Source organism: Siphateles boraxobius, unplaced genomic scaffold (assembly GCF_051911475.1).
Source record: "Siphateles boraxobius isolate OS27281-9 unplaced genomic scaffold, OSU_SipBor_1 22, whole genome shotgun sequence".
Classification (NCBI taxonomy): Eukaryota; Metazoa; Chordata; class Actinopteri; order Cypriniformes; family Leuciscidae; genus Siphateles; species Siphateles boraxobius.
In genome coordinates, this window is record NW_027508833.1 from 478,150 (window position 1) to 500,228 (window position 22,079).

At 36.0% G+C, this 22,079-nt stretch overlaps 2 protein-coding genes across 3 annotated transcripts in view; both read right to left on the bottom strand.

Annotated features, from left to right (window-relative positions):
* The window catches only part of ptpn21 (protein tyrosine phosphatase non-receptor type 21), a 34,995-nt gene extending 19,636 nt beyond the window's left edge, over positions 1–15,359 (bottom strand). The window contains exons 1-14 of one of the 2 annotated variants that reach the window (XM_077238247.1): positions 15,191–15,349; positions 13,738–14,035; positions 12,453–12,622; positions 12,275–12,372; positions 9,907–9,974; positions 9,743–9,813; positions 8,140–8,227; positions 6,787–6,875; positions 6,290–6,377; positions 5,821–5,900; positions 4,725–4,832; positions 3,749–3,809; positions 3,299–3,377; positions 826–1,709 (exon numbers count right to left, since the gene is read on the bottom strand). In XM_077238247.1, coding sequence (XP_077094362.1) covers positions 826–1,709; positions 3,299–3,377; positions 3,749–3,809; positions 4,725–4,832; positions 5,821–5,900; positions 6,290–6,377; positions 6,787–6,875; positions 8,140–8,227; positions 9,743–9,813; positions 9,907–9,974; positions 12,275–12,372; positions 12,453–12,622; positions 13,738–13,917 — 2,064 coding nt within the window. In that variant the 5' untranslated portion in view covers positions 13,918–14,035; positions 15,191–15,349. Of the gene's footprint in view, positions 1–825; positions 1,710–3,298; positions 3,378–3,748; positions 3,810–4,724; positions 4,833–5,820; positions 5,901–6,289; positions 6,378–6,786; positions 6,876–8,139; positions 8,228–9,742; positions 9,814–9,906; positions 9,975–12,274; positions 12,373–12,452; positions 12,623–13,737; positions 14,036–15,190 lie in introns of both variants that reach the window. The other variant, XM_077238248.1, reaches the window with a different exon arrangement.
* Positions 15,360–15,848: 489 nt separating this feature from the next.
* Positions 15,849–21,615, bottom strand: spata7 (spermatogenesis associated 7). The gene is made up of 11 exons (XM_077238249.1): positions 21,376–21,615; positions 20,928–21,020; positions 20,710–20,757; positions 20,014–20,129; positions 19,481–19,932; positions 19,348–19,393; positions 18,783–18,883; positions 18,493–18,543; positions 18,180–18,257; positions 18,044–18,101; positions 15,849–17,028 (listed from the first exon to the last, which is right to left on the bottom strand). Exons 1-11 carry the CDS (start codon positions 21,416–21,418, stop codon positions 16,639–16,641), a joined length of 1,476 nt encoding a protein of 491 aa, XP_077094364.1. The 5' UTR covers positions 21,419–21,615; the 3' UTR covers positions 15,849–16,638.
* Between the last annotated feature and the right edge of the window lie 464 nt (positions 21,616–22,079).

Consider the following 22,079-nt stretch of genomic DNA (forward strand, 5'->3'; position numbering starts at 1 on the left):
ATATAATAATTAATTGTATAATTTATGCTTTTTATTGAAATATATAAATTATATCTAAATTATTAAAAATTTATAAAATACTGTTTTTATGTGAATAAAGATGTTAGGTCATACAAAAGATGGAGATACATGGGTAGCTGACAGATAAAATGTCAGTGAAGTAAAAAATTTAATAAATTACCTCAAGTATAGTTCAATCCTGAACATGAAGATTGCTAGTAATTACATTATAATAAATTACATAAATATTAGGATTCTTATTTAATTAGATATTAAGAACTAGCAAACTGCTGTTGAAAATAGTTTAACCCTTAAACCCAAAGTGTACAACCGGCACTGCACCCCCCAACCCCCGCAGAAAAACATCATTTTCAAATCATTTTAAAGCTTAGAATCTCAGCTTTTTAATACATCTAGCCACTTTGATAAACTCTTAACGAGTGCTGAGTAGTCCCCTCTTAAACAGAGTGTACCGCCCGCGGGCGCCACCTAGCTGCGAAAAAATGTATAATCATATTCTTCAAAACTACCTTGATCAACTCAAAATAGGTGTCATTTTAAAGCTTAGAGTCTGAACTTTAGACTGAATGCAGCAAATTTGATTAACTCCTAAGTAGTGCTGAGATATTTGCTGATAAATAGTACAAAAAAGTATTTCATAAATTATGAAAAAAAAAATTTCTATGTACTGCAATATATCAAATACATCATACAGCTCAGATTGTCGTGTGTAATGTGTAGGTCTCAATGAGTAGAATACAACAAGCATAAAATGTTATACACATTTAAAACTATTTATGCTATTACTACTGTCACACTACTCGCCTTCCTCTCCTTCAGCCTCATGTTCTCCAGTCCGTACGCCAGCCCGGCGATCTCAATGGAGTTGCGCTTGTGCATGTGAGGACGGCGAGGCGTGACGAGAGGCTCGCTCACCTCCTGCAGCGAGTGAGCCACGGGAAGACTGTCCTCCTGGAAGGTCTGCACTGAGTGATGCACGCGGCGAGTGATGAGATCCGGGTTACTGCTGCTGACGTACAGGTGACGGGACAGATCCGGGGTGCTGTTGGCGGGTCGAGGATGAGGGTAGGGATACGGTGGAGGCGGCCAGTAAACCTGATTCCTTATGATGTTGGGCGCCGGGTACTCTTGTGCCTGCTGGAGCTGGACGTTCGTGAGTTCGGGGACGCTAACGGCGCCCACCACGGGGCGTCTCTCGGTGGGATAGGGGTATGGAGAGGGACTGTGGAAACTGTAGTTGAGGTGGAACGGATACTGGCCCGCTCCGTGCTCGCGGATCTCCGGTTGGCTGTAAACGAGCGGATCCGGTCGACTGTAGGCGTAGGAGTTTCCGATGTTGAGGTTCCTCATGGAGTGGCTCTGGCGCTCGGAGGGCGGGATCATACCGAGGTTCTTCTGCCTCATATAGGTCTCGTAATCAGGCGTGGCACGGTAGGACGGTGGGATTAGGGCGCTGTGTCGGTGGGAAGGCACGTAGTCTGGTCGCATGAGGTCACTACCTGTGATGCTCGGGTTGGAGGACATGGGCGAGGGTTGTAGGTAATGCTGTGGGTTGTTGAGGGAGCTGGTGCTTTGGGCGCTGTAAACGCTGCCGTTACGGATCCTTCCGTTGTACTCGTGCGGAGAGCGGTCCAGACTGGTTTGGGAATGGTAGTAAAAACCATTCTGGTTGTTGATGTAAAGATTATCTGTAGGAAAAGTAGAGTCAGTATTTTAGGTCTTGTTTTTGTGTGTGTGTGAAAACAGTAGCTTTATTGGCATGACCAAGTAATATAACATATTATTATTATACAGTATATTATTGTTACATGACTTTAAACTATTCAACAAATTAGAACATTTGTAAACAGCTATTACAAGTACAAATATCTAAACTTTTTTAAAATCAAGATACATGAACTTGAGAAGCAGAATGATATTAAAGGTGCAATGTGTAAAAAATTTGAGTATCTATTAACAGTGGTGTATAAAGAACTTACTTAATAAACCGTAATGTTTTTATTACCTTAGAATGAGACATTTATATCTACATTGGCGCAGGAATCCCCTTCTATGAAGGTCGACATATTGTGACGTCATGTTTCTAGCGTAGCCGACAGCGAACAAACAGCGTTACAGAGCGTGTTTCGTCACTACCTTGAAAGAGAAGCCGCAGAAAGCTAGAAGCTAGCCATAAACACTGTGAGTAATGACTTTTCCCTTGTCAGTGGTGTAAAATATGTAGTTGGATTGTTTCATGTAACTTAATTCTTCTCCCTCGCTGTGTTATGGCTTTGCTATGTGGGGATAAATGTGCTGGTTACGTTCGTGAGAAAGCTGATTAGTACTCTTGTCATTGACCGTAAAACAGTTACAGGAATCACCAACCCGTCGATCTTGGAAGCATTTTAAGTCGATCGAGTTTCCAAAATCAGAGAAAAAAAGCCTATTGTGTGTAGTAAATGGTGTCTAGGGGATGCGGAGGCGCGCGCGCTGTTACAATCACGTTATTTTTGCTGCAGGCAGCTTTGGGCTCATGCGGACGCGTCCAGTATAAACAAGGCTTAACGCTTTAACCAGCTCATCCACAGTAACAGCTCATATTAGCCAGCTAAACTTTTACTACCCTGTTAGAAAAAATATATAGTTGCATATTTTCATGTGGTTCTTCTCCCTCGCTGTATTATGGGTTTTCTATGTGGGGAGAAATGTTCTGGTTACGTTCGTGAGACAATCAACTAATTACTACTATTATATTATATATTAAGACCCTTGATCCTCACCTGACCATGGCTTTGTAAACTTTATCCATGATGTGCTTTATAATGGACTGTGGTACAGAAACTTGGTTTACTCTGGCTATTCTCTGCTGTCTCAGACGACGATGTTTGTCCCGTTTTCGCCACGGTAGCTTCTTCGAAAGGGAGGGGTGAGCGGTGGGCTGAGCCCTTAGTGTAAACTCACAACCGAACCGCTAGATGTCGCTAAAAGTCACACACTGCACCTTTAAGTCTTGTTTTCTGTTTAAACGTAAAGGAATAGTTCACTTAAATTAAATGCTGTCATTTACACACATTCTTCAAAATATCTTCCTTTGTGTTCAGCAGAAGAAAGAAATTCATTCAGATTTGAAACAACTTGAGGGTGAGTAAATGATGACAGAATTTTGCTATTCCTATAAATCAAGAAGAAAAACAATCTCCCAGTGGGGTCAGAAAAATAAACTTGTTTTCTCTTTTAAATTAGTTTTTCTTTAAACCCCATTTACAACCGACAGTGCATTTTCGGCCTGTTTTACCTTGCGAAGACGTGTATGGTTCGGTGTAATGGCCGTTAAAGTGCATCTGAGGTGCCATCATGTAGGGTTGCGGTTTTGGCTGCATCATAAGACAAAACAAAAGCAGCATTATTCAGCAGGACACATTAAGTCTGTGTCAAAACTAGTGAACTCCCTCAGACAGCACTTTGAATCATGTAGGTAGACCGACAGCGTGAACTGTTCCAAAGTTAGGCAGCATAATTATATTAAAAGTTGACTGTATACAGTTTCTTATGTTTATTAGATTATCATGATGCTCATTTCAGTTAGGATGCTGCCTTAAAAGAGAGCTCCCTATGAAGACAGCAACGTTTTGCAATAGAGCTACAGTAAATCACATGAGATCATGCAGAGCCGACAAACATCCTAAAGAACAACGTTCATTGTAAAACTGTTGTGTAGTCCATGAATAACCGGTATAATGCTGACCAGAGACATTCTCGTAGAGGACCGTCGCCTCACTGGGTTTACAGGAGCGGGCTGAGTTTGTCTGTAATAAAACACAAGACAATAAAAGAAAGTTGAAATAAACCAGAGTGTAATAAAGTTCAAAGTTGTATTTCTCATACACAGCGGTTCACTATGGTAACAAAAAAGTAATGGTTGACATTTTTAATGACAACTAAAAACATGTCGCAATATTTTTTACATTGCAGCAACACTATGATGCTGTAATGCAAAAATAGTGTAACGTTAAATATTTATAAAAGATTGTAGCATTTGATTTAGACCTGGTTTCACAGACAGGGTTTAGATTAAATGAATAGTTCACTTCAAAATGAAAATTCTGTCATAATTTACTCAAGTTGTTTCAAACCTGTGAGTTTCTTTCTTTTGCTGAACACAAAAGATATTTCAGTATGAATGTCAATAACGAGACAGTTGATGGACCTCATTGACTTCCATAGTAGGGAAAAAATAAACAATGGAAGTCAATGTCGTCCATCAACTGTCTGGTTATCGACATTCTTCAAAATATCTTCCTTTGTGTTCAGCAGAAGACAGAAACTCACACAGGTTTAAAACAACTTGAGGATGAGTAAATGACAATTTTCATTTTGAAGTGAACTAATCCTTTAAGCCATGATTAGGCCTCAGTTCAATTAGGACATTTAAGCAGCTTTAATAAACGTGCTTTAGAAAAAACATTACTGGTGTGAGACAAAACAATGCCACTGATATATTTTAAGATCTGTCAGTGCAAGTTGCTTTCAGTTAAAACAGCTCAAACATGCATTTTAGTGTGGGACTAGACTAAAGCCTTGTGTGTGAAACCAGGGGTGAGTGCCCATAATTCATCTTGATTTAAATGAAAAATAAAGTTAAGAAAAAGGTAGTTCTCAGGAATTCCCCGTCACTCTGTAGCCCATGAGAAGGCTCTGAGCAGGAATGCAGTAACGCTCACCCCTTGTCAGCAGGCACAGAGGGACGCGAGAGGGTTGGAAAGCGAGGAAATGAAAGAGAGAGAATGGACCTCTGGGAGCCCTCAGAGTTCGGGCCATCAGACAGCTCTCTGGAGACAGCAAACGGACAGCGGTGAAGCCACCGAGAGAAAGAGACGCACAAAACTACAGATGCACTGATTTAGCAGCCAATAAAAGCATGTTTTCAACATTGATACTAATCAGAAATGTTTCTTGAGCATCAAATCAGCAAATTATACTGATTTCTGAAGGATCATGTGACACTGAAAACTGGAGTAATGATGCTGAAAATTCAGCTTTGATCACAGGAATAAATTACAGTTTACAATAAATTCCCATAGAAAACTGCTATTTTGAATTGTAAAACAAGGAAATGCGAACAGCTTAAAATACAGTAGCATTAAATATTTATTCATTTAAATGGCTGTCAATAGCTTAAAATAATTATTAACCATTCTTTTTTGTAGTTGATGCATTTCATCAATTCTTTGTGAAGAAAAACTTAAGCCTGGTGCCTTAGAAAAATCTAGCATATCTTTCTTGACTAAATAAATTACTAATTGACTAATTTCTTAAATAAATGCAGATTTATATCAAAGTGGAACACTTAGGGGTACCGGTAGTTTTAAATCAATAATATCAAGTATGAGTAATAGTGTTGTGATGCTTGACAAATACCACTAATAAATTTGTAATTTTCATTTTTACAAATTGTAAAAATTTAATTTTTTAATATATTTTTTTATTTTTGATCAAATAAGTGTCACCTTGGTGAGCAAAAGAGAGACTTTCAAAAACATTAAAAAATGTTTTACCAAGCCCAAACTTTTGTATGGCAGTGTAAATTGGTTCCTGAATTACGAAAAGTTTTCTTTTTACTGTGCCTATAATGTCGTCCTGTTTCACATCCAAGCAACAGAACCAATCTGGTAATGAGTATTTAGTCACAACATTACAACAATAAAAATATTTTTTAGAGGAAAGAGACAAATGAAGGCTATGTGTTTTGTTTAAATCGTATTGGCCAAAATCAGTGCACCGTAACAAAAACAAACACCACAGAAAACACAAACTTACAAACTGCTGTTGTTAACTTTGTAAAACTTGTGTCGCGCCAACCACATTCTGCACACGTATTTGGACGTCTCCATGTCTTCCTGAAACAGAGCCAGAACATTTTTACCAAATAAAATCAGGCTAGGACTAGGACTTGTGTGTTTCAGGGCCTAAATGAGTGGCGTTTCTTAAAGGCTAGCAACAGATCTATTCATTAATATGAATGGACATACACATGGGCATTATTGTGATACACTCTTCAAAATAAAGTTTCCAAAAAGGGGTTTGTTAAGAGCCTTTTTTCTTATTGTGAAGAACATTTAAAAAATAAAAAAATAACATTTTTCCAACATAAAGAACTTTTTGTGCATCTGAAAGATGTTCCATGGATGCTAAAGGTTCATCATAACTCCAGGTTAATTAAGTCTTTCAGTTATTTCAGGCCAAGAAAAGCATCTGAACTATCCGAGACGTGCAGATGCAGACTTACGGTCTGGAACTGGATTGTGTCTTCTTTGTTGGCGAGCTCCAAGGCAAAGAAGGACTTATTATGAGTCATATTATTAATGTCATTCCACCTGCAGAAACAATGAAGAGCTTGAGTCAGACACATGACAGCAATACACAGCCTAAAAACACGATACTATAAACAGCCTTTTGAGGACTAGGGCATTAGTGCACAAGTTACAGCCTTTGGGCAAGACATAAATCTATACATTTAATTTATTTATGTATTGCTCTGACAAAGGGTGATTTGCTCCTAAATAAGAGAAACCAAAAATTTCAACCAGCCATTGTTCATGAGGACATAAAAAAATAAAAAATAAATCTAGCTACAGTAATCAAGGAATGTTTTATCACACATTGTTTCACTACATTACCACAAGTAAGAATATTTGCTCATATTTATTTATTTATATGCAGCAATATAAAACTGTAATATTTACCTACATATTTTTTACTAAAAATAAATACATGCACACATACCGAAACATGAGAGGTGCTTTCCCATTTTTGTGCTTGACAAAAATGCCGTCCTGACAAGACCCGATAATCACATCTGTGCTCTGAGTGTCCTGTTCAGACACAAGGAAATGCGAACAGCTTAAAATACAGTAGCATTAAATATTTATTCATTTAAATGGCTGTCAATAGCTTAAAATAATTATTAACCATTCTTTTTTGTAGTTGATGCATTTCATCAATTCTGTGTGAAGAAAAACTTAAGCCTGGTGCCTTAGAAAAATCTAGCATATCTTTCTTGACTAAATAAATTACTAATTGACTAATTTCTTAAATAAATGCAGATTTATATCAAAGCGGAACACTTAGGGGTACCGGTAGTTTTAAATCAATAATATCAAGTATGAGTAATAGTGTTGTGATGCTTGACAAATACCACTAATAAATTTGTTCAGAAGTTCATTCTCTATCATTTACTGTTAAATTAAACTGTTTCTGTATTAAACATAATTCATTTCTTATAGGGATAGTTTCTGTCATCATTTACTCATCCTAATGTTGTTCCAAACCCATAAGACTAAGATCTTTGAAACACAAAATAAGATATTTTTTAATAAAATCTGAAAGATTTATGTCCATCATTTGAAAGTCTATTCACCCAAAACTCTCATAAAGAGATTAAAGTACAATGAATCAGTAGTTTAATCCAAGTCTTCTGAAGAGACGCAATCGCTTTATGATTAACATTTAATTTAAACTTTTATTACAACATACAAAATGCATTAAAATTTGGTCATGGAAGCTCAAGCATGAGAACCAATGAGGTTCATTCTCTTGTTACATCTGTTCATCATATAAAGCCATCGCGTCTCTTCAGAAAACTTAAACCGCTCCATTCATATGGATTTACTTCATATTTCAAAGCTGCTTTGAAAATCGGAAAAATTGTATAAAGTGCTATTATAAATAAAGTTTACTTGATTTGACAATCCCTGTATGAACGTTTTGAAGCGTCAGAGTTTTGGGTGAACAGATTTTCAATGGAGAGACAGAAATATCTCAGATTCAAGTGGAAAATATCTTCATTTGTGTTTGGAAGATGAATGAAAGTCTTACGGGGTTTGGAACAACATGAGACATGACATCATTTTTGGGTGAACTAACCCTTTAAGTGTATGCATTCATTTTGTGCACAACTGTTGTTCATCAGCCCTTGTTATATTTCTTGTTTTGACAACATTAGTTCTGCTTATTGCAAAATGTGTCAAGGGAATATTTTATGCGGTAAACTGAATATTTTCTAACTAAACAGTCAGATTTATATTCCTGTGCATGGTTTGGCACAAAACTAATATGGGCTTTTATTTGCCGATTTACCTTCGCTTGGACACTCTCCTCACCGTACCCCTCCATCTTCTCCACCTCCTGCATGTAGAGTAACTCCGCCTCTGGTGCAGAAAGACCTCTGGAAACAACAACACACACACCATCAGCTCTGAGACACTACAGCACAAAGATCACATTCAACAATGTTGCAGTCATCTGATCGCTATTATCAGGCTCTTCCTCATTCTTATGGTGCATTACACAACAAACAATGTCAGAGGACTACAAAGCTTACATGGATTTATTACAAGACGCATTAAAAGATATTTCAGCTGCATGACATGCCATTTTGCATGATATTTTTGTGATATTACCAAATAACACAAGTACAAATGTGATACTGATTTATACAGAACAGTTCAATAAATAAGTTCATAACAGTTCAAACAAAGCGTTTTTTCATTTAAAATAAATCGCGTTTTGAACAAATCGGGTGAACCGATGATTCAATGGCCCATTTATAAAGAGAGCTATTTAATTCTTCCTGAATGAATCAGCCGTTTGAAGAATGTTGGTGACCAAACTGTTTTGGTTACCATTGATTTCCATTGTATGAACAACAAAACAAAACAAAACAAAAAAATACTGAGACATTTCCCAAACTTTCTTAATTTATGTTCCAAAAAAGAAAGAAAGGCGTACAGGTTTGAAATGACACAAGAGCGAGTAAATTAATTATCCCTTTAATACCCATTTAATCTCATGGCATTATTTACCCATTTAATCTCATGGCAGTTGTAATTGAAGTGTAAATAAATTCATGCCACCACTGATCTGCAATAAACAGTCTGTAAACATATCTAAATACCAATTCAGATGCAGCTTCTGGGAAAAAATCATGGCCTAAAAGCCTAAAATGTTGAATCAAATAAAATATTTCTTTCTAAAGCTACTTTTTGTAATGTCTATTTAATCATCTCTCATTTAACACAATAATGACTTTAAATTTGGATAAGAAATTTCCTCAAATGATGATGTGAGATTAATTAAAATGTAATTAATTTATTATTTAAAAAATTTAATTGCTTGACAGCCCTAATTAAAACATATTTTGTAATGCTCTTGAAGGATTGTGAATCTAGTTTAAAGACTTGCTCTTAAGGGAACATATGGCCAAATAAAAAGTGCATTAAATGATCATGATTCAGAACGCTGATTTATTTTATATATCTGAATAAAAAAAAGGCAGTTTTGAAAGAAGTTTTGTTTCGAAAGATCCTTCAGAGCATGCGTTCAACACGTTAGGGCTGGGATATGCATTTAATATTTCCCTGAAACAATATTTGCAAATATTTCAATACATGTCCCAGCCCGAAAGTGTCGAAAGCATGCAAATCTGCTCTGAAGGATCTTTCGAAACAAAACTTTTGCAGGAAAGCCAAGAGCATTTATGTTGCTCTGAGTCCAAAGCACTGGTCATAAGTCATGTCAGGCGTTTGACAGCTGCCTTTGAAATCCTTTAACGAGTACCATCTGAACACATCTGATAATCATGAAGACTCCTAACTGAACCTCCCTTAAACACTGGCGAACTATCTCAGTCTTTTCCAAATGGGAAAACAAGCAGATTTGGCAGATGACTACAGCCTCTCACCGATAGTTTTGATAGAGCATGGCGACTTTTTGAGTGGCCTCCTCCACAACCCTCTCGTCCTGTATCCATGGCTGAGAAAAGAGGAGAAACAGAGAGAATGAACAAGCTCATGAAATATCCTGCCGTTTTTAAATCAGGAAAAGAGATGTTCAATGATTACTAACCATTGGAAACAGCACAATTTTCTGAAGGAAGTCCTGGGAGTCATATCGATGGAAGTCTCCTAGGTCAGCTAGAAGCATTGGACAAACTTATGTTTAGTGTTAGATTAAAAAAAGCCCCCAACTATAACTCTGACACTGATTCTTTAATATCAATAAATTAATATTTCAGTTAACTAAATGTACATTATCCAGGGTTATTATAGTTAACTAAAACTAAAAGGCATTTTCGTTACTTCGAAATAAAATAAACGTTTAACTGAAATAAAAAAAAATATTCCTTTATTACAGTTACATTTACTTTGCCAAGGCAACCTTTCTCATTTTCATTTAGTTTACCTTGCTGTACTAAAATTATTAAAAGTTGAATAAAATAAAGAAAAGACTAAAAACTATATAGACATAAAAAAAGTAAATTGAAAGGAAATCTGAAAAGATAAAAACTAGTTAAAAATATGAATAAAAACTATGATAGTATCTCAATGATAGTAAAATAACACAGCCATTATCTGAAGATGCACGAGTTTAATGCCAATTATTAAGGAAATCTCTAATCCAATCTAGTAATAGAGATCTTTGATTTATCAAAACACCAATTAAATCAGAAGTTTATTTTGCAATTTGTTCATTATTATTTTATTTGATCTTATTAATGAAGACTCACTGAAGTTATGAGCTAGATAAAATGTGAGCCCACAATATTGCAAACTCATCTTCAACATTCAGGGCAATGGCACATCTAAATTTAGAAAAGCTGAGAGACGTTTTGTTATGAAAGGAATCGATTTAGCCTTTGCAACAGTAGTAGTTCAACATTAACAGCATGTCTATCAACCCGTTAGAAATGTTCACAGCTATGCCGACAATCCGAAGCATCAGCAATGCTGGAGCACAAAAATAACTCATCGAAATGACACAAACCAAGTGAAGACAAAGGCCGTTTGACAGTGCAAATACAGTGGGGACATGATTTGTTTATCTGGTTGTGACAGTGAGTGATGTCAGTTCCTATGTAACTGGCGCTGCCAGATATATCAGCGAACGAGATTCTTGTGTTGGGTAAATGCTAAAGCTGGGCGGCTCGAGCCTGGCAGCAACGCTTGATAAATGTTGCTCTGATTTTCTAGACTTACAGCCTGTAGAAATATAAAACCGTACTTCATGATGGAGTATCTGGACCCGTGAACCAGACACTGGCCAAGCGTTATCTTAGGAATGTTAAAGCAAATGTTCTCTTGCAACATCACGTTATGATTGAGTCTCAAAACATCTTTTACATTATATAAAAAAGATAAGATTTTTACTGGATTTTTCATATACCTAAATATGACTTTAAGAGTTTGGAATAATAACGATTTTTTGAAAAAAGTCTCTTCTGCATTACCAGGCCTGAATTTTATTGATCAAAAATACAGTATAAACAGTGAAATATTATTACAATGTAAAATAGCTGTTTTCTATGTGAATATATGTTAGTGTAATTTATTTCTGGGATCAAAGCTGAATTTTCAGCATCATTACTCCAGTCTTCAGTGTCACATGATCCTTCAGAAATCACTATAATATGATGAATTTCTGCTCAAGAAACATTTATGATTATAATCAAATGTTGAAAACAGTCGTGCTACTTCAATTTCAATTTTTTGTGGAAATTGTGATATACTACCATTATTATTATTTTTTTTTAATGGAAACATAGATGTCTTTACTCTCACTTTTGATCAATTTTAATGTCCTTACTGAACTAAATTGATATTTTTTTCTTCTATTACATGCTGTGCATTGAACTTCTACTCATTCATCAAATAATCCTGAAAATAAAAGTCTTAAAAAAAAAAAAGAGTAATATAGAATAATTATATAATAATATATTATTATAGAATAATAATTGAGCAGCAAATCAGCATATTAAAATGTGTAATGATGCTGAAAATTCAGCTTTGATCACAGGAATAAATTACACTTTACTATGTACATTCAAACAAAACAGTTATCTTAAAAATGTAATACTGCTTTTACTGTATTTTTGATCTTATACATGTAGCCTTGGAGGAGAGAAGAGACTTCTTTCAAAAACATGAATAAATCTTAATCATTCCAAACTTTTGACGAACTCCACCACAATCACTGTATGTTTTCACTGATATGAGTGATGACAGGAGTTTCATCTTTGAGTGAGCTACTCCTTTAAAACCCAATTGAATGGAACCAACCGAAAAGAATATTAATATTGCAAATGCCCCACACAAAAGATTAACGATCACTAAATCATCTGAAAACGGGGGCAGTGACGCGTAAGACCTGCATCAATTCTGATATCTCAGTACATTCAAATACCTGAAATGCCAAATATAATAATCAGAAAAAATACCTTGCACAGCCAAGCTGGCCAAATGGATGGCTTGCTCAATGGAGCATGGGATCTTCCCCTCCAGAACGTCTTTCTTCAGCTGGAGATAATACTGATATCTGCGCGAAAAACCGGAAGTGAGTAAAAGCGTCGTAACAGCACTGATGTGATCATTTTCAGACATATTTTTGTCATTAACCTGGTTATTTCTTGTTGCAACTGGGTGACAGTCGACACGTAGAAAACCACCCCAAAGTAAACGGTCGGCTCCAGCCCGTACTTGTCAAGCTGTTTCTTCAGCGCCTTCTCCAAATCAATCCATCTCTGCTGGTTTTGTTTGTTGTAGTACCAGAGGCTGAAGTACGTTATCTGGGGAATGAACAGAATTTCACTGATTGCTCTTTTACTCATGAGAAACAACTGGCCCGGAGGCTGGCGGACATTCACGTGCTTAACTTCAAAACCTGGAAATACTCTCAAAGCTTTGAGTAAGATGACTATTTGCCAAAGCTAAAAGCTGAGACACTGTTCAACATCATATATTTGAACTGCTTGAAATTATTGGAATCACTTCAAAAATGAAAATACAGTTCAGTGCAACATGTGCAGCGCAAGTCTGACATATAAACCACGTGAAATTATAATGAGAACATTATAATTGTGTATTTAGGACATGGTTCTGTTTTTGTAATCAGGCTCTAAAAATTTGGATTTATCACCAATATAAATCGGTTATCGGCTTTCAAACATAAAGAATTATCGGTTATCGCTATCAGCCAAAATGTTTAAATCGGTGCATCCCTAATTTTAATGTATTAGTAAATGCTGAAATTAACATTTACAAAGATTAATAAATGCTTTAGAAGTATTTTTCATTGTTAGTTCATGTTATCAAACGCAGTTAAATAATGTTAGCAAATGCAATCCTATTGTAAACTGTTACCAAATCTGAAATAAAAAGGCAGAACCTAATATATACACTTTAACGTATGCATTTATACAATCTTGATGCTGAACTGGACATGATATTTTGTCTCAATTCTAATTCTGCTTTAATCTCAATCCTCTAAAATCGAATAAGGCATTTTTCTAGCAAGCACACAAATAGTAGCCACATCTTAAATCACTGTACTAGTGAACTTTAGGCTACTAAACAGACTTTACGCACTGGGCGATACTCATTCGACATGTTTGAAAAGATGTTGCGACCTATAGCGATATAATAATCTGAATTTGGGGGGAAAACACTCAGACTTCTCACGAGAAGTTGACTGCATACAGACGAAGTGCACTTAGTCCAGGCTGAATTCTTGGCACACATGCATTTAGGGTGTTTGACAGCATTTTGGTTGCAGTCCTAGAATAGCCTAGACTCCAGACGGCACCAGCGAGCTAAAATAAACACACGCCCATGGTGTGTTAAGGTGATTTCGACCAGATTAAACCAAGTTGATGTCTCAGTAGCCAGAGGACGGCCAGCCTACCTCGCGTAACTCGAGTCTCTGCGCAACTGCCTCAAGACATTCCTGGCCCGTGCTCTCCACCGAAAGCGTGAACTCCACATATTCACCGTTGAGCAGCTGTATGCGAGTCACCAGGCAGCTTTTGCTGGACACCGTGTATCTTCTGGTTCTCTTGAGTTTTAATCCGAACGGAAGGGGCATGTTGAACCGGTGCCGCAACCTTCCTCGAGCAGAATGATTTTATTCAGCTTTTCTCCGTGCTTAATCCATGGAGAGGTTCTGGATTATACAGGGCTCCACAAGACAAACACATGAGTCCCTGGATAAAGACAAACCACAGCAAAACAGATTAGCAATGACCGCTTAGAGTGATAGCAGTGTTTATCTGCTCAGCGGAGGCTCACAGATAAAAGGCAAAGAACAATGCAAAATTAATAAAATGCAGCTAATCATGAATAGTTAGGATGGCAAAAGAAAGAGGGTTATCTAATTTTACAAAGGAGGAGAAAACACTTTATTGTTTGAACCCACATTCATCTGTCTCTTAGGAATAGGACTAATACTAATATTAGTGTTTGTTATGTAAACAACACTTCTATGGTTGTTTATGCATTTACAAAATGCCATGTCATGGATGGCTTAATACTCCATATATGTTTGATGTTAGGGACATTTTTGTTGCTTTTGTGTGATTTAAAATCTGTTTCTTGAAGTAAAACCGGTGCTTGAAGCTATAGGCATAGTTCATTAATTAAAACCGATTTTAGAAGCATGACATTAATTAAATTTACACAGATAACATGAGGCATATGCACAAGCTGTCATAGAGAAATCAGTCCGCAACTCAAAACCTGACTCATAATTGAGATCAATAACATAATTCACATAACGTTAGTTATGAACCAATCAGTCAAAAAACATATGCACCATTATGCAAATATACAATGATAATATTTCGAATTATTATATTATTAATAAAGTGACCCATTTATAAAAAAAATATAAAAATCCTCCACTATCGTCCATCTATTAATGACACTGAAAATAACAACATAAACAAAACATTAACAGAGCGCGATTTAGGCTTTTGCAGGCCATTTAAACCCCCCAAATCTGTAAAAATAAGCACTTTACTTTATAAAAGTACATCAACGCTCTTAACCCTTCGGCCATAAATTAAAATAGATGAGTTTTTTGCCTTTACGAAATATAACAAACACCAAAAATGTCTGACTAACTTTTGGAGCAACAAGTGACCGCAAAACCGCACGCATCCAAACTGGACTTCTACACTTCATTAAATAAGACGACAAAGTCTCCAAACACACATTTGAACGTCTAAATACATGTGATTTATTGAGATGTCTTGAGTTTTATCGTAAATTAAGACTTTAAGAGCGCGCGCTGGCTAACACTGCTAACACTTTTGAGTAAAACTGAAAAAGAATAGTTTAAACGGCTTTTTGCCGCTTACCTGCTGGATTATCTGATTTATTATATCCTTAATTTATAGCATGGATAGTTTTTGGAGTATGAATTACGGTTTAAAATAATAATCCGATATTTGGTGGTTTATTTTTTCGGGATTGACGCATGTTTGAGGTTCCTCGGGTCACACTCCTGCTGCTGCGTCACATCCGCTCGGAATACCAGAGGAAAGGTGACCGGGATCATAATTATCCGCGGCTCTATTTTCTCTCACACCCATGAAGTCTGGACGCTTTCCCCCCCAATTTCAACACATCCACGAGGACTTTTTTTTTTTTTTTTTGATGGGGAACAGGTTTAAATTGATTTTTAAATTTTTTTGGGAGATGCAAGATACGGTCAGATTTGATTGAAAATTGAGATAAGATTAATAAATTGAACAATAGTGCTGCGCCTCGATACAGGGCGCGTTACGTCAGGTGCGTGGAATGCGTGGAATGAGAGCAGCTGCTGTAAAGCCATGTGAATAATTGCAATGTGTGCTTTCTGAAAGAAGGTTTCGCAGTGATAAACAAGACTTTATCATCTTTTGCGGATCTGTAATAAAACAGTGTTATCTGTTAAACGTTTTAGAGAGCATATAATTAAAGTTAGTTAGAACACTTATGTGATTTCATTCTCATGGACAATAAACATGAACCAAATGTGATTGCAAAAGCATTTAATTATCTATTGGCTATTCCATGCAACAAAAATACAGTAGTCTGTAAAAGTCATCTGAAATATAAAAACACATATGGTAACAGTTTTTCATTTCTCAGTAGTTAAAAAAGCAAAACACTTAGTAAACAATTAAATCAACAGGTGATAAAAGAAAGCTAACAATGTAAACTATATTGTGTATTTCAGTGTAACAAGTGTTTAAAGAACACACAACTTTTTAAGCCACTCATTGTGACTTTAAAGACAGCTTCAGGTTTATTACGTTTACTAAAACATTCTATATGAATACAGCAATTTTTTTAATGTGCATTGTAAACTCAAACAAATGTAGACTGACCTCTAGTTATTCGGGTGTGTGTGTGTGTGTGTGTGTGTGTGTGTGTGTGTGTGTGTGTGTGTGTGTGTAACAAATACAAAAGCTATAAAGATGGACATCTTTCAAAGTTTAAATAAAAGTTAAAATAAAAATCTGCTGTATCAAGTATATCACTGAATATGAATACTGCAGCTTCACAAACTAAAACCCTCAAGTAAAAGTCACAGCATGAGTTTTGAATGACTACATAAACAAACCACACTATGAGCAGAAAATTTCAGGAAAGTGCTGAAAATACTGTAATGGCTTATTATAACAATCGATTCCTGGAAAACACACGGCCTCTTCCTTTCATAACATTAAAAAAGTTAATCCTGATATTCTACAGAAAGAGTTACAGCGCCTCAAAGAAAAAGCATTGTGCTTTTGCAAATGTTAACCCTGAACACAGTGAATTAGAACTCATCATCACTGATGTCGCCTCTCGTTTGCGCTGGTTCGAACACTTCCTGTTGAGTCTCTGACACACTTAACGACTCCGCCATGATTTTCCCAAGTTCATCGACCTGTTCTAACACTTCGTTCCTGGGATTTTCAGCAGCACGGTTGACATGTTCAGTATCACTCAGGAACTCCTCGTCCAGGCTGTGGTTTACAGGTGTGGACGCTACAGCAGGACTGATGTCCTCGGTCTGTCCTCGGTCCTCGTTAAACACGTTCTGAAGAAGATAATCAACATCATCTGAAGCCAGACGTTTTTCTTCTGCGCTCAGAGACGTGATGGGGGCAGCGGGGGGACTCTGCAGGTCCTTCTGGAGATCGTCTAGAAGGTGCCGCATTTTGTTCTGTTGGGAATATTAGAGAGATGGACTGATGTGAGTGTGAGGAAGGAAGGAACGCCAGGGAGTTCAAATCAAAGCCGCCTTTAAAGTTATACTAAAAAAGCGCAATGGTGTGACACCAGATCCGTTTTTTTAATGCATGTCAATGGAGGAGAGGCTTCACTACGCTGAATAAACTGCTTTTGTTGCTTATTTAATGAATCGACAGCCTATTGGATAACCTTCAACATGTTTGCTCGTAAACATCTAATGATCTATTTTGAGTTTACACTGAAAAAAAATATTGTTTTATAAGAGAAGTCACAGAGGTATGATTCAGTTTAAGGCACTTCTCATGCATTTCTTTGATATCCGCAAACCGTGATTGACTGTCACACAATTCAGTGGATGGTCATGTGACACCTACAACTCAGGTGATTGGTTAAAAAAAACTGCGTGGTATTGAGAGTCATATAATGAAATGTTTATGATTTTTATGTTGCTTGCAACAAAAAAAAATATAAAGAAATAAATATACACACTGCTGTTCAGTTTTCTTCTCACCATGGCTGCATTTATTTGGTCAGAAACAAAATAAAGAAAACAGTAATATTGTGAAATATTATTACAATAGTTATTTCTATGTCAATATATGTTCAAATGTAATTTATTCCCGTGATCAAAGCTGAATTTTCAGCATCATTACTCCATTCTTTAGGGTCACGTGATCCTTCAGAAAATAAGATGATTTGATTCTCAAGAAACATTTATGATTATTATCAATGTTGAAAACAGTTGTGCTGCTTTTTTTTGTAACTGTAACTAATCTTTTGTAACTATAAAGGTCTTAACTGTCACTTATGATCAATTTAATGCATGCTTGCATTACATTACATGCTATAAAAATATTAATAAATATATTTAAAATATCATTAAAACCAATAATGAGGAAATTGTTTGTGCTTTTCCTCATTTTAAATCACTTTATATAAAAGCATCAGACTAAAGGTAAAATAAATGTAAAATTCAAAATACTCACCTCATTTAATCGATGTCTGTTCATATCAATGTGCCGTTCAAACAGTCTCTTCAGAACCCTGTCAGGAACGACAGACTGATAAGAACCAAAAAATGCCTTGCAATTTGCCTCCATACATTAAAAAGATCTCACACACCTGTCAGAGTAAAGGCCCTGAGTTAGGATCTCATTCGTCACGTCTGTAATGAACTCCAGGTACATCAATTCTTCCTCCCTGGCGAAAAGAACAAGTTCAGAAAGTCCACACAGTGACACAGGAACATGAATAAACTGAAAACACAATTGATTGTTATAATTGTATTCTTGTATTATATCAAAAAACAAAATCAAGACTTTGTCAAAGAGCATAATAGGTCCCCTTTAACAATATTAAGTGGGATATTAGCGGTTTAAATGCCACATTAGTGAAATATATCATGCATTTCAGCGGTCTAATACATGACACTCACTCTGCTGAAACTTTTCTCATTATTGGGGATCTCATGCCTTCTGGTGAAACCCTGAAACAAAAGAAAAGAGTCTTTTCTCTTATGTATAAATGTGTAAAAAAGCGAACGAAACCCAGCAAATATATAACTAACTTCAAACATTGTCTCATACTGTTTTAGTGAGCTCATTACATTGTTTGGTAGCAAAAGCATGCCAAATGCATATATATATATATTAATATTATATTATAATATATTATAAAAACATGTGGCATTTGTGTAATATACAGAAAGTATACCTGAAAGTTTACCTGAAAGACGAGAGAAGAAAATCACTGTCCTTAAACCTGTTTGTCTTGCCATGATGTCTAAATGATTCTTCGTCCGACCACTCGTGATCAAGAGCAAATGTCTGCAAAAGGACAAAAAAAACCCTAAATATTTAAAAAGACACCAATGTGTTTATATTTGAGCTTTTCTTTGTTTAGATTTAAGCTCACTCCGGACATTCATCAAAAAACTTCATCAGGTGCATTCTGGGATGCTTTTAAAAACAACTAAAGGGAGGAACATTTGTGATGATGCTTTTCAATCACTATCCATGTCAACTTAAATAAAAGAGATGGATGGATGGATGAAAAGGTGAGTGAGATGGATGGATGGACAAGGATGGATGGATAGATAGATAGATAGATAGATAGATAGATAGATAGATAGATAGATAGATAGATAGATAGATAGATAGATAGATAGATAGATAGATAGATAGATAGATAGATAGATAGATAGATGTGTACAAAAATGAGCAATAAATGTCAATCAGAAAGTAAATTATGCTATTTTGCCAAACGTGCCACAAGTTTCCTCCAGACTTGCCTGAAGCGACTCAAGCTGTGGAGAAAAGCCTTGTTTGGACCGTGTGCTGCAGACAACAGAAAAAACACAGTTATAACATCAGATGGGCATTTTAAATCCCACATAACAGCTCTTTCAGTATCAGTGATTACACCTCCGGTGGCTCGTCTCCTGTCCACTAATAGAGGACGGTTTCTCCTCTTCCACTTTCCTCCGTGGAGGAGTGTAATATCGATACTGTAACAGTGTGGACTGGTGGTGTGACTTCAGCGTTCTCGGAGTGAAGGGTTTCTCCGGAGTGAAGCGATGAGTGTGTTTCAGCAGTACGTCACCGCTGTAGGTCTTCTGTGTGGGGTCCTGAAAGCTTTTAAACCCTCTCTGACTGGCAGACGTGGCACAGGACGGGCCTGCGTCCTGCCACTGAGGGTTTGGGCTTCGGGAACTCAACTCGGAGGCAGATCGGAAGTGGTTCGCAGGGGTTCCAGATGTTTGGGATGGATATACAATTTGCTTGGAATGAAACGAGGTGCTGATCCTGGGCGATGACATCAGCGATTGGTCCAGGTAATGATAGGCACTATCGCCACCCTGAACGGACGGTCTGCTCTGGAAACAGAGGAAACTACAGTCGTGAACACAGTTTCTGCCAACCAACGTGATATAATGAAGCACAAGACGTTAACTTACATTCTTAGAAGAACAGGAGGTTCTTGAGTTTATCCTAGTGCTCCTCTGGGAATCAGATCTTCTCGACTGACTTCGAGTGTCTTTCCTTAATTGCTCACGCCGCTTTTGATCAACATCTACAAAGGTAAAAATCATTAAAAAAATGATAAAGAACAATTTAATGAATGAGGTACTAGTATAGTAATTTATATCTGGTTAAACAAAATGTTAAATATATTTAATTTAATATATTACATTAAATATTTTATTTAATACATTATATATATCTACACACACATATTATATAAACACACACATATTGTATACACACACACAAATATATATATTGCTGTCAAATTGATTAATCACATCTAATATAAAGTTTTTTAATATAATATATATATATATATATATATATATATACATACACACACATAACATTTGTGTATATATATATTATTTTATTTATATATATTATATATGTGTGTGTGAGTGTGCGTGCGTGTGTGTATACACAGATGAGCATGCACACACACGCATAATATATATTTATATATATATGTATATAAAATTTTATTTAAAAAAAATATGTTGTTTTACATTTTTTAATCGATTTGACAGCAATATATATACATATATATCTGTGTGTGTTTGTGTGTGTGTGTGTGTGTGTATTACTCAAATGAAGTAGATTGGTAATATGTGACTTTCTCTTACATTTGATATTGCTATGCAAGCTTTTAGGCACAGAACAGTCCACAGCAGCTAAAAGAAAACAAAGGAAGTGGTATATAAAGTATATACAATAAGACAGGAATAAAGCATAAAGGAAAACTCCCAAAAACGAAACATTTTCCTCTAGCCATTGCCTTTATAATAAATATGTAAAAACTATAAACTTGACATCATTGCATGTATTTGAATTAAAAACTTACCTTTGGCTGAATACAGCTTTCTGTAATGTGAAACCATGTGGTCTTTAATCATGTACTGATTCATCAGTTTGCCAGATGAACCAAAACAGAACCCTAAAAGATGAACATTTGAGCTATTAATTTATACATTAAACCCCTAACATTAGATTGTTTACTGGTGCAATCACAATTAGAAAACAACAAATCAAACGGTCTCAGATGGCATTGCCATGCTTCTTTGATTTTACCATGGCACATATCCAAAACACTATGGTATTAACGCAATATCATGTCCAAATACATGGCATTACAGTAAAAACCACGGTTTATGTATAAAACTTTTTGTATAGTGCAACTTTACTGCGTTTCTCTTAAACTGACATGCTAAAAACATAAATAAAGAGTTTAAAAGCGTCTGTGCTTGCCTAGATAATTATATTTTGCCCAGCTAATTATCATTTAACGTTACCTGGTTTAGTGTCCATGATGAAAAACTCTGGCTGGAGTCTCATACTCGGAAATCTTCATTTTAAACGTTCATATGAACGCATGAGGTAATACAGACACATCAAAAATACTCCATACACTTTTTTTCACAGATATCATCTTTCACAGCTGTTTTGCTAGCTGCTAGCTGCCAGCTAATCTGTCCTCGCTACCGTGAAGCTTCACCGTCGCCATGTTGGTTGCTATGCGCGCGCCTGACGCCAAGAATAAATCTCTTAAAGGGACAGTTCAACCAAAATTGACAATTCTGTCACCATTCACTCGCCCTCAAGTTTTTTGTTCCAAATCTGAATTAATTTCTTTCTTCTGCTGAACACAAAAAATATATATTTTTAAGAATATGGAAGTCAATGGGATCCATGATCAACTGCTTGGTTACTGACATTCTTTAAAATATCTTCTTTTGTGATCAGCAGAAGAAAGAAACTCATATATGAACATAATATGATGCCATAAAGAACTGCATGTGCAGGGTAAGATTTGTGAAAGTGTACATAAGATTGAAAGCGTAAATAAAATGTGCGTGTGCAAGAGAAAATTTGTAAAGGTGTAAATTGCCTTTCAAGTCTAAGAAAAAAATATTTGCTGCATTTTACTGTTATTCGTAAGTGTATTGCATGTATTGTGAAACTGCAGCTTCATGCTTACGCAAAATAAATGGATCTG